General features: G+C 44.2%; 1 protein-coding gene across 1 annotated transcript in view; it reads left to right on the plus strand.

Annotated features, from left to right (window-relative positions):
• Positions 1-7,172, plus strand: part of NEDD9 (neural precursor cell expressed, developmentally down-regulated 9) — a 38,151-nt gene extending 30,979 nt beyond the window's left edge. Inside the window, exons 3-7 of the mRNA XM_071452112.1 lie at positions 594-695; positions 1,551-1,652; positions 2,076-3,299; positions 3,636-3,725; positions 4,569-7,172. Coding sequence (XP_071308213.1) covers positions 594-695; positions 1,551-1,652; positions 2,076-3,299; positions 3,636-3,725; positions 4,569-5,060 — 2,010 coding nt within the window. The 3' untranslated portion in view covers positions 5,061-7,172. The remainder of the gene's footprint in view (positions 1-593; positions 696-1,550; positions 1,653-2,075; positions 3,300-3,635; positions 3,726-4,568) is intronic.
• The last annotated feature ends 13,229 nt before the right edge of the window (positions 7,173-20,401 follow it).

The following is a 20,401-nucleotide window of genomic DNA, read 5'->3' on the forward strand; positions in this document are numbered from 1 at the left end:
AGAGACAGCAAAATTGAATGTCCTGCTTTGGAAAGTTTAAGCATGGCATTTTTATGTGAAGAACTTCCAAAGCCTCAACTCACACTCAGTTCTCCAGGATGTTGTGCTATGGAGCACAGTAACACATGGAGTCCTGCTGGAGTAGCTGGGAAATACCTCTACAGCAAAGGTGTAGACTCCCAGAGACTAAACACAGTATTTTAAGCCTCTGAGAAGGAGTGGGGACACTCACACCTAGTAGAATCAGCCTTGATCTCAGCAAGTGGGTGGTGCAGCCATCACCTCGTGTGGTCTGTGCTAATGGGAGGTCAGTGGGAAGAAAGGACAGAGCTCTCAGACCTGCACAGAATCTGTGCTTGGCAAGTAGAAGACAGTGTAGAGCACTAGCAAACAGTCATGTCAGGGCTGGTCTGGAAAGAAAAAATGGTGCATTTGCGGCTACTAACACTCATTTAAAGTGTTCGGCTCTCAGAAGGGTATGCAGACTGGTGTTACTAACATTGCCAATGATGCATGAATGTTAACAGGATTGGATTGTTACAGAGAGAACATCCTCAGAGATTTAATGTTTCCTCTTTTTGCTTTACCCACAGGTTATAACACCAGTCAGGTCAGGACAAGGTTATGTTTATGAATTCCCTTCTAAGCACCAGAAGGATGCCTACGATATCCCCCCTGTTCGCCCTCTCCAAGGGGTAAGTACCAATAAAAGTGCCAACAGGGCTGACAGAGCACAAAAGGTGATGAATTTTTACCAGACTTTTATAAGCAAGGCAAGTTCTCCCATTTCAGAGAGAAAATACGTTTTAATTAGATGCTGTGGCTTATTCACAGATCACAGACGTATTTCAAAGTTTTATTTGATGTTGACTAAGATTTGGCAGCACACCAAATGCAAAAGTCCCATTTGTTCTCTCTGTTTTGATCAAAGAGTATATCTAAACAGAATAAACTTGCTGCCTGGGAACATTTTTTTGCCCTGTACTTTGTTGATTCATAGTTGACAGTAATTCACTCAGTAAGGGTAAAAATATCGCCCAGATGAACAGCTGCTATGCAGGGAGTTGTTTTCACCACCTACTGACTGCACCATGTCACTGAGCTTGAACTATTATCTTTGTTCTGGAGAGCACCCTTAGCAGTGAGTGCCCAGGACCACAGGTTTGTAGAGTGGATGCTGGCAGGACCTGGAACTCAACCCCCCTGAATGTAAGGGTGTGATCAGTTCTGATCATATGTTCACCCCAAGACGTATCTGTAATAGACAGACCCTGATTTACCTCTCAAGAGAGAAGTCAGCCTTGACTTCATCTCTCCAGCCTGCTGTCCACACCATTGCCCAGAGGAGGCCTAGAAAAATGCATTTCCTCCTAACTGTCCAAAATTCTAGGCAAATCCAAGATGTTCTCTCATATAAAAAAAAAAAACCCTGAAGAACTCTGGTCATGTTCAAACTTTCTGAGAGGAAACACAGAAAAAAGAAAATTCATCTAATAGCAGAACTTTCCCTGAGATGACTTGTTTCTGTAATCAATTTATTCTTTCTTCAGATATATGACATTCCCCCCACTTCGGTTAAGGGGCCTGCACTTCCAGTTCCCATGGGAGAAGCAAAAGCCTTAGGAGTGTATGACATACCACCTGCCAAAGGGGTAAGCATTATTTTGTTTCCACAAGATCCTGTATTTTCATGTCTGGACAAAGACATGTTATAACAAGAATTCATGTAGGATCCTGAAGGAGAAGGAGATTCAGTACTTCAAAAACTTCCTTAGGTTTTTAAATTGTTAAAACTGGTGAAGTGAAGCACTGCATCAAAATTAAGGTTATGAACTATAAATTGATAATTAGACCTACATTATCTTTGTGGCAGCATGCTGCCTTTTTGGATTTTGCTGCTTGTGGGAATTTGCATCGAGATGAGTGATAAAAGTGAGATATTAAAACTGACTCTCAGTCAAACTTAAGTGTCTGACTCTTTGAAAGTCAGTAGCAGATCTTCCATCCCAAATGGAAGATGGTAAATATTTCGCTATTCTAGTCAAAGGTTTCATGTTTTGTTTTCTGTGATACAGGTCTATGCTGCACCTCCATCTGCATGCCAAGATGATACAGCCCTGAGGGAAAACTTGCAGGATTTTTCATCTTCAGTAGGCCACAGTGTAAGACCAGAAGGAGTATATGATATTCCTCCTCCCACTACCAAAGCAACTGGAAAAGAACTTAATAGATTTTCTCCTGAGAGCCTATTATTGCCAGGTGGAATGCCGCAGACACAGAGTGTTTATGACATCCCTACAAACCATCAAAACCATTTTCTTGGACAGCAAATTGCACCTGAAAAAGATGTTTATGATACCCCGAGGGGAGTTGCATTCCCAGGACAACAGACAGGACTCAGTGAAAATCCCATTGCAGAAGGAAGAGAAGGTGTCTATGATGTGCCACCACCAGTCCTCCAAGACAATAAAGGCTTACAGGATGTGACTGATGGGATGAATAGGTTGTCCTTCTCCAGCACAGGAAGCACGAGGAGTAACATGTCCACATCGTCAACGACATCAAAAGACTCTTCTCATTCAGCATCAACTGCACAGGACAAAAGATTAATCCTTGATCCAGACACTGCCATAGAGAGGCTTTATCGCCTCCAGCAGATGGTGGAGGCAGCTGTCAATCACCTCACAGCCTTCATCGCACCAGACTGGCGGTCCTATGGATATATGGAGAAACACATCAATGAAATTCACGCTGCTGTGGATAAGGTAGAGCAGTCGCTGTTTGAGTACCTCCAGTTTGCCAAAGGATCAGCAGCCAATGCTTCCTGCCTGCCTGAGTTCAGCCTCCTCAACAAAATGCGGAGGGAGGTGCAAAGGCTGGAGGACTCTCACCAGATCCTTACCCAAACCAGTCATGACTTGAACAGCTACAGCTGGTCTTTGAATGTCCTAGCTGTCAACAGAGTGCAGAGCAAGTGCGATGACCTGGATCGGTTCGTTATGGTGGCAAGGACGGTCCCGGACGATGCCAAGCAGCTGACCACCACCATCAGTGTCAACGCTGAGCTGCTCTTCAGACAGGCACTGGGCAGTTCCCGTGTCAAAACCATGGCAGAGAACATAATGAACGCTCCTGACTGTGTGTATGACAGTCCTCAGATGCAGCGGCATGGAGAAAAGGCACAGAACCACTGCAGCTCCCTTCCCCCACTCCTGGGTAAATGCCAGCACCCTTACGGTGCCACCAGTGAAGGTTCAGAAAAGAGCTGGATGGATGACTATGATTATGTTCACCTGCAGGTAGGTAAACCCAACACCTTGTTCTGCATGTAGAAATTGTTTGTGGTTTTTCTGGAAGCTTCTTGTGGGAAAGCAGCAATTGATTGCCATGCTAATGTGTATTCAAGATTTCTGATAATTTCACCAGGATGATTACTTACTGTCAAAGAGGACTGTTGGATTTCTAATAGTGACAGCCTTTTGCTCTGCCACACTATCCTTTCATTTTCTGTACTCTTAGTGGGGCACTGCCAGTGAAAAAGCCAATACAAAGCAGCCTCTTTCTTGACCTGTGAGCTGCCATTTAGCTCAGAAGCAGTTTTGATTTAACACAGTCTCTTATGTTATACAAAACAGGGGAAAGAAGAGTTTGAAAGGCAACAGAAGGAGCTTCTGGAGAAAGAAAATATCATCAAGCAGAGCAAAATGGAGCTAGAGCACCATCAGGTATGTTCTCCCAGGTGTATAATTGCCCTAAAATGCAGCATTCCTCCCACATAGGGAGCACTGGTCAAATAGAGCAGGAGGGGCCCTGCCCTTAGCAGCATGCAAAGGATACAGATAATAAAAAGCAAAGAGTTTAAAAACTCTAAAATTTCACCACAGAAGAGAAATGAGCTTCTGTGATGTCTCACAGCAGGTCAGTCACAAAGCCAGCTTGAGACCTAGGCTTTTCTGACCTGCCATCCAGGGCCTTAATCACTGGACCATACTGAATTCATGTGCCATCTTCACATCTGCTCAGTGAACATCAATACCATCAGCTTAAATGTTGTGCTGAACATCACTTTTAGTGCTAAGAAAAGTAGGTTCACAAGATCAAGGGCTGTCACTTTTCCCTCATATTAATTCTTCAGTATGTTGTTGCCATGTTGTATGGCAGAAAATTGTACAAGCAGTGAGGAGGTGAGATTTAAAGGGTTTTCATATCAAAATCCCACAGAGATGACAGCTTTTTAAAGATTGTGTAGGAGTCATTGCCACTTGGATCCATCTCTCTCACTTGTGATTTCAGAATACTCCAAATGAGCAACAGCCTGTAAATTCAGGAGTTGGTGTTGTTGGGGTTTTTTAATGCAAATGAGGTATTTTAGATGTTTCTCCCTTCTGAACTCTGCATATTTGGATTTATGGTAACCAAAGCACTTGTTCCTAGAAAATATACTGTTACTTTTTACTTAGCATAAGGTAGGATACCCAAGGATGTCCTGAGGCACAAAGTGAAATTGTAATACATAACAGCATCGTAGCAGAGTACTTGCTGATGGGAGCTTTCGTTTTTCCTTTCAGATCAATCAGTTTCAGCGTCTGGAGCAAGAGATCACAAAACCAGTGGAGAACGACATCTCCAAATGGAAGCCCCCGCAGGCCCTGCAGACCTCCCACGACAGCCGCCTGCTTCTGTTCTACTCCGACCAGTGTGAGACTCACTTCAACTCCCTCCTCAACGCCATCGATGCCTTCTTCAGTTGTGTCAACTCCTCCCAGCCCCCGCGGATCTTCGTGGCACACAGCAAATTCATCATTCTGAGCGCGCACAAACTCGTGTTCATTGGGGACACGCTCGCGAGGCAGTTGACGACTCAGGACATGTGCAACAGAGTGATGAACTCCAGCAACCAGCTGTGTGAACTGCTCAAGAGCGTTGTTCTGGCCACCAAGGCGGCTGCCTTGAGTTACCCCAACACTGCATCCCTGCAGAAGATGGTGGACCGAGTAACAGAGCTCTCTCATCACGCACAGTTGTTCAAACTCTCACTGGCCCAAATGGCGTCCTTATGAAACCCAGCAGAATCCAATCCGTGAGCAGCAAAGCAGAAGAGCAGACAAACTGGAGCTATTTTTATGTAAATGTTATCTTTTTTTAGATATTTTTATTAAATATTTTAAATACATTCTTATGCATTAGAGAGTCTAATCAAATCAGGGATCTGGGAATATTGTCTGGTTCTATATTATGTTTCTTATACACATTTAGATTTGTATACACACCATATATGTATATGTTGCTACCTTCCCTAAAACATCAATTAAGCACCTTAAAAATTACGTGTCAGGTAAACAGTGCATATCTTTTGTATATACAGCCTGTTTCCTCAGCATATTTGTTAACTGGATGCTGCACTCTTTTGTTTCATTCCATCTTGATGCTGGTGCATGGACTTGGTTGTGAAACCTACTTGTAGCAATCCATGAAGCAAGTGTAATGGTTCTCATAGAACTCCATTCCCTTTTTAGAAATTACTTTCTATAGATTAATTCTGTGAAGTTTAACTCCTCTCAATGTTACTTTGTTGTGTAAAACATTTGGTCATTCTGACCAACATACATGCACAGCTGCAATAAGCAATATATCAAGCAAGGTGTACAGCATTTGGGAGAAAAGCATTTTTAGGCCATGTAAGAAACAGGACCTTCAAAGGAGGAAGGCAGAATTGTATATATTTAATATCTTTTGGCATTCAGATTTCGTTGCTTCTAATAACTGTGCAACCTGGGATTTCAAAACCATGGATGGATTCCCAGCAATGTAATTTCATACATGTTTACTTTGTATGTCCTTGCATTGGCAGTTTAATTTGACAGTCAGGTTTGAGAGCCTTATTGTTTATGGACTCAAGAGTTATCCTGAGGGTATCCCAGGATCCATTGGGCTCATCTTTGAGGCTGTGGATGAGCAACGTTTCAAAATACCAGTCCCTTTTAGAAGGATTAACATACAAATTATATTTTGTATGGAAAGAAAAGAGTTTAATTTGAAATAACAGATATTTAAACATCTCTGTAGCATATACACAATTTAATGAAGAAGTAGCACTTAATTTTCTAGGACATATTGTTGGGAATTAATTTTATCTGTTGCAATTCTGATTTCCATTAAAGTACTGGGCTTTTTTTCCAGAATTCTGTTGTGTAGGTGGTTTTCTGCACTACACTGTTGCCAAAAATGATGTCCTGTTTTAATGGGACTGTTCCATAAGTAAATATATACAGTCCCACCTAGTAATTTTCAATGTAGACCCTTAAAAACTGTTAGCAGAGTGTTAGGCTCCTTTAGAAATATCATGTATGCTGGTCGCTCCAAAACCCATATAAGCTTATTTGTCATTGTTGCCTTCTGTGAACCCCCTAAAAATAAGTCACAGAACACCATTTGTCTGTGGTCCACAGCCTAAAAGCTGTGCTTCAAGGTGAGCAGTAGCTCAGGAAAATTCCAGGTGATTCTGGCATTTTTAAAGCAGAAACACTACTGTCCTTATTAATTCAAGGTGGTCCCACATTAATGTGTTCAGAACATTTGCCAGATCACTGGTAACAGCTGGGTTGTGAGATCAGTAGCACCTGGGAAACAGGCACTTCTCACTTCTGCCTGACTCCTGCCTTTCCCATTTTGTAGCCAAACACGTGCCTTACTGAAATGGGATTTGTTGTCTGAGGTGACAGGACCATTTCAGCTGTGTATGAAACCCTGCAGCCTTTGTCTTAGAGCAAAGACCACTGTTCACTACCATAACATTCCAGAGTGCATAATGTTCCTGGAAGGTCAGTGGAAGCCAGCACAACCCAGCTGGCTCAGGATGAGCTCCAAGGCTTGGCCTGGTGTAACATCCTGAAAGAGCAGTTGTGATTTTGTAACCTATAACCAGTTGCCAAAAAGCAATCGGTGTGAACCTGTTTTGTACTATTGTTGTTTGGGATTCTTTTGGATTTCCTTGTCCATTTTTTTCACTGTATATTCTTAGAAAGTGAAAATGTGTTTCTAAATGTAGTGTTTATGTTGATAGTTTGTGCTTTCCAAACGAGAACTTTCTTTGCAACCCTGTATTACAGTTTGTTATCTCGTAGAAAGTAATTTTTGAATGATTAAAATTGCTAGCTTTTTTATATAAAAAAGGCAGCTTCATCTTGTTTTTTCTTGTTTTCAGAGTCTTCTAGGTATATTAAAAGGAAATATTGCTGCTTGCTGATACTGTCAAAGCCATTCTAAAATGAGGAACTAATTTTCCATCTTTTCACTGGTCATTGCTTATAGTGTGAAATGAGAACTTGGTGATTTAAGAGGAAGGGACAGGCAGTTTCTCTGCCTGTCCAGAAGCAGCAGGTGAAGCATTTATACAACTCAGCCACACTATCAACTCCAAAATACATCTATGAGGGCCTGCAGTACACTGATCCACAATCCTGCCCCATTCCTTGTGTGCATTCCTGCTGCATGAGCTGCATCCAAACCACCTCAGCCTGGCACCGACAGTGGTCCTTCACCTGAGTGGGGCAGTTCCTCTCAACACATCCCACAGGAAGGTGGGGTCACAGAACACAGCTGTGCCTTCCACCCATTCTGGCCTGCTCCCCCTCTCCAGCACTTACTGGTGAAGCCATTATCCATGCAGGAACTGGAAAAGCAACTTTGCTCAGTACAGGCACCATAGCCAGTGGTAAGAGCACCCCTCTTCTACTACATGCCAAGCTAAGCATTATGTGGGTGTGAGTTCCATCTGAAACAACTCCATGGCTTTAAGGATCACAAAGTTTTCCCTAAAGTTACTTTCACATTTCACCTCTGCCAAGGCACTCACTGCCCAACCTCCTGTCAAACACCCAGGGGTGCAAGGAGGAGAGAGAAAGTCCAGGGCTGGCACTGTTCTTGCACCAGTTTTTGGCTGCTAATGAAAGATGTCTCTGCCAGGAGGTGTAAGAGCGATGAAAACCTTGAGAGCAAACTGCTTGGTTTGGCTCACCATGTCCTTGCAAGGGGACAGATGGGGATACAGGGTTGCTCTGTGGAGCACTCTTCCACAGAGTGCTCTATTTTTGCTCCCCTGCTAAATGTAAAAAGGTCAACTAACAACAAAGAAGGGACTCGACAAACAAAATAGTTCAGAATAGAAACCAGAGCCTCTTTGTTCCCCTCCCTCGAGCCACAATGTCTCCATGCAGTTGTCAAGAAACTGCTGTTGTTTGGCAACCAAGATGAGGGCCAGTGTGAAGTGACTGTCTCACAGCCAGTGTGGAAAAAAGTCTGCCTCACACTAGTGGCAGAACACACATGGCTCTTTACTGCATCCATTAAGTAATTACTGTTTCATGTTTATTAGGAAAACACTTCCTTCCTCTTCCAGGATGATGAGAGAGGGAGAAAAAAACCAGGCAAGAGCCATCCTTGAAATGGGCATTATTGTTGCAAGGAGCCTCCGACGTGGGAGTAAAGAGCCTTGACTCCGTGCTTTCAGAAGGCTGAACAAAAGCTTTATTAAGCTATACTGTACTATATTACACTACCTACTATACTAATACTATACTAAACTAAAGAAAAACACGTGACCCTGTCAGACAGTCACGACAGCTTTGACCTAAGTGGTCAATCAATCCAAACAACCATCACCAGAGTCCAATTAAGAAATCCCTCTTTGGTAAATAATCTCCATAACACATTCCACATGCGCCAAACAACAGGAGCAGCAAATAGAGATAAGAATTGTTTTTTCTTTCTCTGAGCTTTTTCACCTCCTTCCCCAGGATTTTTCCTGGGAAAGTTGTGCCTGCTGCTCTCTGTGAAGAGAGCTGTGGCCACATGGGCATGTTTTAGAGAAGTTGCCAATTCATAATAATATGACACAGGCCATAATTCATACTGCACAACCCCCTGCTGCTACCTCTGCCATTTCTTGCAAGCCAGGGTTGTGCAGCTCCTGCCTTTTCCACAGTGATGCACTGCTGCAGCCTCAGCAGAGCCACTGCCTGCTGCTCCAGCACAGGCAGTATGGGTGAAGGACACACACTTCCCACACCATCACCTGATCCCAGAGTACACCCCATCTTCACATCCCCCATAACTTCTAGGCCCTAGAGCTTTTGGCACTCTCTGACATGAACATCTGGGCTGCATTTCAGAAGTGTCCCTCCCACACCTGTCACCAGCTCTTCAGAGTGTTGTCATACCAGTGACACCTTCCCTCTGCCTACAAGCCAAGCATCTGTAGCTTTTCAGATCCAAATTCAGCTTTTCCTTATGCAACTTCCAGGCTGCCTGCTCTACCTTAACATGCCTCAATCTCAACCTAAAGGCTTTAGAAGCTCATGCGATTTTCTCCAAAGGTAATTCTTGACCTTCCCTTGCCATTTCCCCTCTCACAATGTCCACCGCTTTAGTCAACATTTAGACAGAAACATTTCCAGGGCAAAGCCAGGGTCATGCCAGTCCCAGAAGACAACGCAAAGCATTTCACCCCACTCTAAAATATGCCTGTTCATTTCATCTCAGCCTGTTACACTGGCCATTTCAAAAGCTACATGTCAGTATCTTAAGTCAGCTGAGCCCTTTTACTGCTAGAAGGTTTTCCCATCTCAGAGATGGACTGTCTAGATAATGCAGATTTGGGGCCTTTTATAAAATAATTTATTTTTGCTACTTGCACCCAAATTCCACCTATGACAGCAGCTTTCTCTGTCTAAGAGCCTGGATACAGCTGTGTGGCTTTTCAACATCACAGCAAAGCTACAGTTGTATCTAGCGTTGCAAAGTCCCTCCCAAAAATTCTGACTTCTGACAAGAGGGCATTGAAACCAAGCTTGAGAGTACCTGCAAAAAGTGAACAGCAGCAGGAAAAATATCTAATCCAGCCTTATTATAAACCAGTTGACTTCAAAGAGAGCAGGAATGATGTTTCACTTCCTGGGAGGTTGCATGAGGGGTAGCACAGACTCTCAGTAACTTGTACTACTTCATTTTCCCTCTGATGTGCTGACCAGAGACAATTTTACTTTGATTAAATTAGAGCTAAATTTGGAGTGGAGTGCACATCATGAGCAAGGCCTGAGCATGCTGGAAATATTGCCGGCTGTTGGATTCATTTTGGAAACCCAAGTACATCATTCTCTATTCAAAACCCAAATATTTAGCCTTCAGTGCCAGGGAGTTATGCAGAGTATGAAATAGCCAGTCAGCTGTCTGACCTTGGAAGAAACACCTCCCCAGGGCATTGATTTGAGCTCCTGGGAAGCTGCTGGGTTCACATCAGGGTGATCTTCATCCCCCCACCTTCCAGGTCAGTGGCTAGGACCACTTAGGGGTGGCCTCCCAGAGCAAAGGACCAACAAAAATAATTTTGGGTCAAAATTTCAGGGCACAGTCTTGGCATACACACTGCCAGCTGCTGTAGAGGCCTCCTCTTCAGCTCTCAAAGCAGCAGAAAATCAGTAGCCCATCCCATGGGCAAAAGCTCCTGGTGCCTCCTGATAAAACCTTGTCTCTGCAGAAACAGCCTTTGCTCTCAGATGTTGTGGACTGCTGAACAGGAGAAGCTGGAATGCTCAGAGGGAGAGGCAGTGCTGAGCAGAAGATCACTTTCTCATCACTCCTGGGGTTTAATTTGCAATAGTAACATCCTCACAGCAGTTTGTGCTTCAGTTCTGTCTTTTCAGCAGACAGCATCAGGCTTGGCTCAACCCACAATCCAGCTGCAGTTTGCTTTCATCTTGCTGCACCTCTCTGGGTTTAACTTCTGGCCCTTGCCCCCACAAGCAAAGTCCACCAAGTCAATGCTCCTCACAGGAATTCACCTTGTTGCTATTGGCCTCTCCATCTCCACAAGTCCTCCCAGTCTCTGCCGAGGGCAAAGCCCAGTGCCTGGGAAACAAGTGCCTAAGGAGCGCTGCTGCAACTGCAATGGGCTCAGTATCCACACCACCGCCCGCACAGGGCTTCTTTTTTCTCTGCTGAGCACCAAGGGAAAGGATGTCTTCTGTACAATTCCATGTGCTAGGCTGACTGTGGTAAAACCAGGAGCACAGAGCAGGAAGTCTCAGGTGTCCAGGAGATCCATGAAGCTCAGCTCATCTGCTCTGCACTGCCTTTGCAGCAGGAGTAGCAGCAGCTGCTGCCCCTGCCCGCAGCGGGCTCCCAGAGGGTTACACATGCCATAAGGCCAGGCAAAAATCACAGTTCCCTGCTTCCATGCGGGCTTGTGCCCACAGAGTACCTGCTCCAGTCAACCAAGGGAGGGATGTAAAAATCCTGCTGCTGGGTGGGGGGGAGTTGTCCTCTGCAATCACAAGAACTTTTTTTCTGCTTCCACGTAATTTCCCTTAATTACAGAAAGAGTGATCAGGGCCCTTTCCTTGATGTAAAGCTGCAGGAAACCAAATTCAAGAGGCCCTTCACAGCTTCCTATTTAGCCAGCTTTATCTTGCTCAGCACTGCAGCCAGGGTTGCCCAAACCATTGCCAACCAGGAAAGCACAAGAACAATGTCCCAGAAGTATTTGCTATTTATATGAAGGCAGACTTAAGTGGTTAAATGAAGGTTACAGTCAAGGACAAGTAGAAAAATCTGGAAGAGAGCGAGAATAAGAAAAGACAAAGAAAAAAGCCTGCTCTGGCTTTAAATTTTCTTACAGAAAGGAATCCATCTTACAACTTTTTCTGCAGTTAGAGGACCCCAGAGCATTTTGCTGCACAGTGATCCAAGTTCTCCTTTATTCCCAGTCAAGCGCAAAGAGAAAAAGCCCCAAGGGTGAAAAAGAAAAAATAGACTTTTGCTGTTTTTTTACCCTATGCTTTGTTTTTATGAAGGATGTTGGGACCAGCCCACCCAAAAGCCTTTTATCTCAGGAGGTGACTTGAGTTGGAAACAGGTACTTGTAATTAGCTTGCATTCCAGAAGGGGAGAAGTTAATTTACCTGGCTTTTCTTCATGAGGCATTTCAAAGAGAAATTAATTTTTGATGAATGAGCATGTGCATTCTGTTGTGCTTGACCTGCAGCTAGTTTTTGCTCTAGATACAGCTTTCACTTGTCCACCCACAGATGTACTAAAGGAATAAGTACAACAGCCTTGCTGGAAACCTGTATCCCTTTCATGGGAATTGCTGCAATGACCAAATGGACATTGCCAGAGCAGGGCTGCACAGCACAGGACACCTCATTCCACCCTGAAATAGCAGCAGGTAGAGCTGCCTTTGCTCCTGAGAAGGTGGAAATCCACAGGGCCCTCAAATAGAGGCATTACACAGAAGCAGTAGTTCCATCTAAGAAGTAGAGCTGCTGAAGACACCAAGATACACGAGTAAGAAAGCTTCTTCCTCACTCCCTCCTTTTCTCTCCATGGGTGGTGATGTTCAGAAATGCCTCAATTTGGATTAGCCTGTGTCTACTCTCAGTGTGAGACACCTCAGAGGCAATCCATCCTGCCTATCTAAAGACATTTGCTTGTGAGAAATATCATCAGAATCCTCTTTAAGCTGCTCAGGGTCCAACCTATATGATTTAATCTACTTTAGGATGAGACAAATCCTTGACATGCTCCAGTGATTGACTGTGTCTTCTTAGATCTTCAAAGACAGCCGAGATAAGGAGCACAGGTGCAAATGACCACATCATACACTCCTAAATTTTGAGGATGATGAATACTACCTGGAGACCTGCCTCCTGAAACTTGGTGGGGCCACAGATACAGCTCAAGTCACAATCTGAACACTAAAGCACTGTAGAAACTCATGGACTTCCCCCGGCCCACCAAGCCCAAAGCTGGTATTGGTACCATCAAAGCACTGGTCCTGAGGGTTCAGCAAGTTAGGGCACTCTTGGAGCCTGAGCCAGCAAATGTCACAACCTGCATCCAAGCTGAGTACCCCCAATCCTGCCACCTCCTCCTCCTGCCCTCAGACAGCCTTCAGGCTTTGCAATCAGCCCTGGCTCTACAGGCTCATCAACAAAAACATGCTCTGTGCCACATCGGGGAAAAGTTGGACATGCAAGTAACTGACAGCTCTGTGCCTCCACTCTCCCAGCAGTTTTCTTGCCAGCTCTTGTGCTTGTAGCAGTGCAAAATCCAGGTGGTTACAGAGCTCCTTCCTTAGGAACTCCCAGCCTGAAGGATTCCTGGGTTAGGTTGCTCTTCCTTGTACCAGAGCAGAGAAACACAGGAGAAGAGGAAAATGAGGCAGATTTCCTTAAGGTCACAGGGCTGGTTGATAGGTGAAGTGTAACTCCCCTCCATAAGTAATCTGCATACATCTCTGCCCTGCTGAAAAGTGTAACCTGCAGTTTCAGACACTCATTTCCAGGGAGAGCATGCACCAGACGCCAGGTTAAATGGCTTTGGCACAGGAAGGGCTGAATCACCAAGAGGGGTGAAAGGAGAGTCAAATGATAGAACAACTCTTAGTTTTGAAATGTTGGTTTCAAAATTATTTTCTGACAAAGTGAATTTGCTGTCTTCTTCTAGTTAGAAATGTTTTGTGAAAGTCTTTTTTCATTTACTCTGAATGTTTTTCCACTACAGCACATATGCCTTATCCCATTTTTGTCTGTTTTTCTCCTCGTATGGGAATGAGGATGACACAAATGCAAACAGTAAGTACCTTACATGGTGAGTATGTAGATCCAGCTGAAAGAGATGTCACATTTTTATTTTCTTCTTGAGAAAAAAAAAAACCTTCTAAAGATCTTATTCTTGGTGCTGCATCAGCCAGGCACTGCCTATGCAGTGACCAGCAGTGGCAGCTGGCAGCACAGGAATAAAGAGTCACATATTTAGGCCCTGTGCTCATTAGCTGCTAACCAGATAGAGAAGTGCCAAGATACTCCTAACCTACTTGTGTCCCACAAACAAACAACACATTATTGGACAAAACAAACACACCCACTTGGAGGCCAGCACAGGATACCTGTACTGCCATATAATCCAGAGCCCTGCAGCTGACTGGTTTTCCAGCAAGTGATTCTGCCTCAGGCTGCTCAAGCATGGGGGGAAATCCCATCATTCATATATTTCATATGGAGCCATTACAGCTCATCAGCTACTTATCAGAGGGGCTCTGCTACAGTTAAGTTTTTATGCTAAAATTCCCATATTAGGCAGAAACAGGAGCCTGTAGCATCTCTTCTACAGCAAACCAAAATCTTTGGAGCAACCCATCTGATCCATATAAGTTATTCACAAGTAATAGCTTCAGCAGAAAATGCCAACCTCTACTTCCAGGCAAGGCAACAGAGCATAAAATCTCTATGCCCTGTGATCATTGCTCAGTTTCTCATCCTATGAAAAAACCAATCAAGGAGAAAAGTGAAATTCAGTGTTTCCCACATGAATGCATCCATGGCTTCCCAGGAGGACATTGTGTGACAAGCAGCTAGGAGGCCATTTAAGCAGGCTCTGCTCCTCAGCAATGCTGCTTTTCCACGGGCTCAATGATGGAGGCACAAGCCTTACACACACATGCCACAGCTGCGGCTCCATCACCAGCTGATATCTATTTTTAAAGCTCTCTCCATGTACACAGAAGCAAGTCCTCCAAACCTGATTTTTCTCTAGCCCTTGCACTTTAGGTAAAGAACAAATAATACTTTTTGCACGAATAGGAACTAATTAGCTCTTCAAAGTTCCCCTACACAGGTGAAATCAGCTACAGGAGGGTGGGACAGTCTCACGCCTGCTGGCTGCAGCTCAAAGCCCAAAGGCAGAGCCCAGCTCTGATCTCTGCTGGTCCTGCTCAGTATGCAGGGCATCCCAGGCAGGAAAGGCTGCCATCTCCTCCCATGTGCTGCACTGAGTGCTGGCTTCTTACTGACTGTTCAGAGCAGTAAATATGACAGCTACTTGTGAAACATATTTTCTTCATTCTCAACTTGGAAGACTTTTTTTAGTTGAGGGAATGTGTGTGTATTCCATTGGTTTTGTTCTCTGAGCATTTCTAGCTATCAGCCTGACAACATTTAAGTAAGAACTTACCAGGTGGGTCAGGCCATTCTATTTCTGATGGGGCAGGTGGGTCTGCTTAGGGTACATTTGCAGGCCGACTCTCCCTAGTGTTCAGTCATTGGATATTGGATGTTAGGAAGCTCAGCACTGACTACACCTCTCATTATCCTATAAACTAGGGATTTGCCCATGGAAGTATCTATTAGTTGGTAGCTGCAGGTTCACAGCCTTATCTTTGTGATGTCCTGTGGCAGCAGATTGCAGGTTTTCATTACCTACTGTGTGAAGTGTTTATCCACATGTGGGACATCCCAAGAAACCTGGTGCTGCAGCCACTACTGAAGTACTTGGTGATCCTAGAAAAGATACTGCTCCTGTCATGTACCTGTACCTTGAAATGGTGTCCTTAGTCTGTTGTGCTGTGTTTCCTGAGTGGGAAGGAACCCACTGCACTGAACCCCCCAGTCCCTCCACACTCCCCTCATCCTAGCACACTTTCTTCCTTTCCCTAGGACAGGCTCACTCTCTCTCCATCACAATTACTTCTGAAGTACCCACCAGTCCTGGTTAAAGTGTTGATGACAAGCACATCTCACCTAACATGAACTGAGAGCAGGGGTCTTGGAGAATGGAGAAAATACAGTGTGACTGAAGTATTTACTGGTTTTGTAGACAGATCCTGGCTAGTCAGCCTCGGGCTGGAGTCTGGCCAAGAGAAAAAGAGAGGCCCTGTCTTTTTTAGCCTTAAATACCACACATACAAAAGGTTGGCTTCAGCTCTTCCTCCTGCTGGCCACAGGGCAGAGGCTTCTTCCTCCAGTCCACGCTCCTGCAGGATGGGTGGGTGGCCATAGCTGCAGTGGTGCAGAGCATTGGCAAGCACCTACTTTCCAGTGGCATTTGTGCTCCCCATGGAGCTGCCAGCTGCCAGGCAGAGGAGTGGTCTAAGCCAGTGCCACCCTCAGCCCTGCTTTGGTGTTACAGACAGCCCAGTTTTTAATCCCAGCATTTCATCCCAGTTTTGACTTGGAGAGTCTCGCAAGCACTAGAGATCACTAACACAATAGCAGCAGCCCTTCAGACCCAAACTGCAGATGAAGACTCCTCAGGCACACACCTGCACAGCTGGAATAAACCTGAATTTCCCTGGCAAGCCACACAGACTGAAAAAAAAAAAAAAAAAAAGGTTTTATCCTTGTTTTTAATGCCAACAACCCTCTAAGTGTAAATGCTAGATTTGCTAATGGGGACTCACTGTAAGTCTTGAGTAATAAATGAGGTACTCAATAAGGGGAAAATAGGTTTCTCCAAAGCCCTATGACTTTCTCCAAAGTCCTTCTCTTTGTGCAACGAAGTGCTTCCTCCTCCTTTAGCCTGAATAGTCATCAGCAGCGTAACTCAACAAGGCTCCCACCATATCTCTATCCCCTAGCTTTTCTCAAGAATTTTGGTCTTTAATTCCAGGAAAATGTTACACAGGCTCTCTGTCCCCAAATCTAATATTAATATTGTGCTATAAATATTATATTTTATATTAATGGTAGGCTACTATTGGAGTAATACGAATATTAGACTTTGGGAGAAGGTTTTAAAGTAAGCTGATCATAAGCCCTTGTTTTACCTGCTCAGTAACTAGCAGGATTTAGACCAGCTTTGATGGGATGGAATGTCACATTGCATCTCAATTGTGAGAAGCATGAGGATGCAACATCAAGAACTGGTTTTGAAGAGATCTGGACAGCGGGCAGCTTTCCCTAGCCATCAGACTGGGGGAAAACCCCACAAAACCAATATTTTTCCCAAGCTGCTGCAGACACTGGTACAGTAAGTTTGTAACCCTAAGAAGTGGTGTGATTTGTAGGCTTTTTTTCCTCCTCAAGCACGGTGAGAGTTAAGAAAAAAACAGACCTCTCTTGGCATTTTTGAGACCTCTCTTCCTGAAGCAGACAGTTTTGAGGTCACTTTCCTTTACAAAGTTAAGCACCGCACCAGTGCCCTTGGACTCGAGGCTCCATGCATTCCCACAGGTATGCAGTATACAGCCAAACAAGAAACAGGCTCAATACCTACAAGCAGCTGCCCTTGTACTTCCCAATCCCACCAAACAACAGCAGAATTACTATTAATTAAAATAACAACAACAACAACAACAATAAATAAAGCGACAGCATCGGCAAAGGGGCTCAGCAGCGTCGGTCCTGCCAGGAGGGCCCGTCCCCAAAGCCGGGCGGCCCGTGCCATCTAGTGGTGACAAGTGCTCTTCCCACCCAAACTGGATACTAAAAGCCTCCAGGATTTTACAATTTTTTTATTTAGTATTTCAGACTGGATCTGCAGTGTCTGGTTCAGGGATAAGCGTTTTCCACTATCCATGACATCACTTGAGGGCTCAGGAGAAACGTGAGAACATCCTGGAAGCAGGGACAACGAAAAGCAAAATCAAGTCTACCCTTAGTATGTGAATCTTTTGGAAAATGTAAAACTAAGGCTGCAAAAAGTGTCACTGCTAGTACTTCAGTGCCACAATTGTTAAATGAACCTCGTGATTTTGCCCAGAGAAGCTGTCAATGCCCCCCATCCTTGAAAATATTGGGTTGGATGGTGCTTTGAGCAACCCCATCTCGTGGCAGGGAGGGTTGGAACTAGATGATCTTTAGGGTCCCCTCCAGCCCACACCATTCTGTGATTCTATGATTTCAGAAAATAGAGAGGCTAACAAAGAAATTCAGTAAAAGACCTGCAAATCAGAGCCACAAAGTGAAATTCACAGCTCCCTGCTGTGGCATGGCCTCTCTGTTGGCCTGAAGGAAAGATGAACATTTCCCCAAGTGACTGTAGTACTCATGGTGGTTTGTGTTTGCCAATGTGCCCCCAACCCACTGGCACCAGAGGTTGATCAGACTGGTTCTGTTCTTGGAAAACCAAAAATCAAGCTATGCCACGATCAGAAGTCACAGCAGAAGTGGTGCCACCCAGCCACCACAAGGACTTTAGGGGTTTACCATCACTGCAGAGATGCTGCAGACCTGGCATGTCCAAGCTAAGCACATCCTCTGCCTATGCCTTGCAGACACCTGCACCCTGCACCAAGCTCAGCCCTCTTGCAACAACCCAGAGGTCACCAGGCAGCATCTTCTGCTTCTCCTGAGGATCTTCTCAAAGCAGGGTCTTTCCAGAACCTGAGGGGAGCAACTCTTTATATTTCTAAAAACTGAGACCACCAATGTTGGAAGTAAGTGGTGGGCAGGGACAGATTTTGATGCATTCCACCATGGCAAGGAAGTTGCCTAACATTTTTAAACACGCTAAAGACCAACAGCTGATCATCTGGCATCAAAAGATTAATTTGCCACAGGAACTGCAATTAGCCCAAAATAAACAAGAAGTTCTCACAAAGACAGAAGGCTCCTGATTAAGTAAGAAGGAGCAGGGCACTGTGCTAGGGAGCTAAAAATTTACCTTAATAAAAATTCAGTGTTGACACAGCCCCAGTGGTTCAACTTAGCACACAGTTGTAGCAAAACTTGCTTTGAGCCACAGCCTGTGTTACTTGTGAACAAACAAATTTGCTGCCAGAAGGCTTTAGACTCCCCAGAAAAGATGCTAAAATACTCGAGTGCAGAGGTGAGGAAATTGACATGACATAGAGCAAGGTATTCTCCTTTGTAGTGTTCTGAGGAAGACACAGGTTACATGTAACTTCTCACTTTGAAACTTGACTGTTACCTGCATAGAAGGCTGGATGTTTCAATAGACTGTGGACAGAAGTACACTGCCTGAATTGTTCAGCACACCCAGACCCAGGGAGAAAGATTCACAGGCAATACCTCTCAGGCCACAGATCCCACATTTTCTTAGCTTTCTCAGTTCAAGTACACTGCCAGCATTTGGGACGAGTCACAGTGGCAGTGACACAAAACAAGCCAGCAGAGGCAGGTACACCACAATTAGCAGGTTATGTGTTCAATACTTGGACAGTGACCAGAGTGGCCACATTATGGCCCTACCCCATCTTTCCCTACATATTAGAATATCTTGGCTACCAAAGTTAAAGGAACATTTGTGCTTTTCATATCCTGCTGTGGAAACTGAAAAGCCCTGTGAATAGAAACACAGAAAATAAAGCCCAAGATGCACCTGATTGCAGTATCCCCCTTTGTGAAAATAATTCCCGGAGTCCAACACTGCTAGACATGAATATTAGCCCTAGACCAGATGAGAGCCTTCTCCCAGGCACTGTGAAGCAGTGCCAAAGTGTCTCCCTTCCACCCAACTTTCAGAAATAACATTGTGATTATAAACACCCACAGATGATCAAACCATAAGAGCTTCTGGTCGACATGAAGAAAACAACAATATTCATGTCCTTAACATTTAACATAAAACCCAGCATATTGACACTGCCAACTTCCAGTCTGATCACAGAAAAAAAAATGTTCATGAAAGTGAAACCCAAACAAGATGTAATACTGCTTATATTTTATAAAGATTCTGTATTTTAATTACATAGACCCAAGGCCACAGGAGACCCCTGACAGCACACGAGCACCCATAGCACAAGTTAAAACAGCTTTTGATGGAACCTGAGGCAAACTTATACAATGGCACCTTCATTCATCCCATTGGAATGGACCACAAAGGGGTTCTTTGGGATCAGCACCAAAGCAGAAAAGCAACCATGTGTTTCATGTGCACTTGACACCAGTTGCCCTTCACTGATTGTTCTCACTTATATTAGCCCCCAACACAAACCACCACATACAAATCCAACTTTCCAAGGTGAAAAGATCCAGGTGCTCAAGTCACATAACACCAAGACATTTTGCAGTACTCCATTAGTAGCCCGTTTTTAAAAGTAGGAAAAGTAGAACAACAGCAGAAGAGTTTGTTCTCTCAAGATATTTCAGATTTTCCTTCAGAATCTTTTAATGTCTCATTATTAAATAAAATAACCCAGGATACAATGTATTTTACTCAACAGAAGCAGTAAAGGATGAAGCATGTTCTCACTTCCTTCTCCTGTACATCTTAATTTCCAAAATAAGAACTTCCTACTTCATCAAGACACTTACATTAGAAAAACTAGAGTCTACAACCAGTCTTAGAAAGATCAAAACAAGCAGAGTAGGAAGGAGGCTTGATTTTTTGAGGGGGGTTGTTGTTTGTTTTGGGTTTTTTAGTTGCTAAAATGAAATTACACCTTTCAAGGTATAAGGCAGAAAAACCACATTTACTAACAACTACTCTAAAAGATATACACAAACCTGCCCACTACAATGAAGTCATCTGCAGGTGTTACACCAGCTAGAATGTGACTTTTGACAAGTCCCCTTTTGTAGTGCTTCACACTCAAACAAGCAGTCTAATTCTATAGACAAAATCCCACTCAAAAATGTAATCAGAAAATCACTCAGGTCAAATA

The sequence above is a fragment of the Agelaius tricolor genome, unplaced genomic scaffold (genome assembly GCF_023055355.1).
Source record: "Agelaius tricolor isolate 1412-34295 unplaced genomic scaffold, bAgeTri1.0.p SCAF_2, whole genome shotgun sequence".
In the NCBI taxonomy this organism is placed as follows: domain Eukaryota; kingdom Metazoa; phylum Chordata; class Aves; order Passeriformes; family Icteridae; genus Agelaius; species Agelaius tricolor.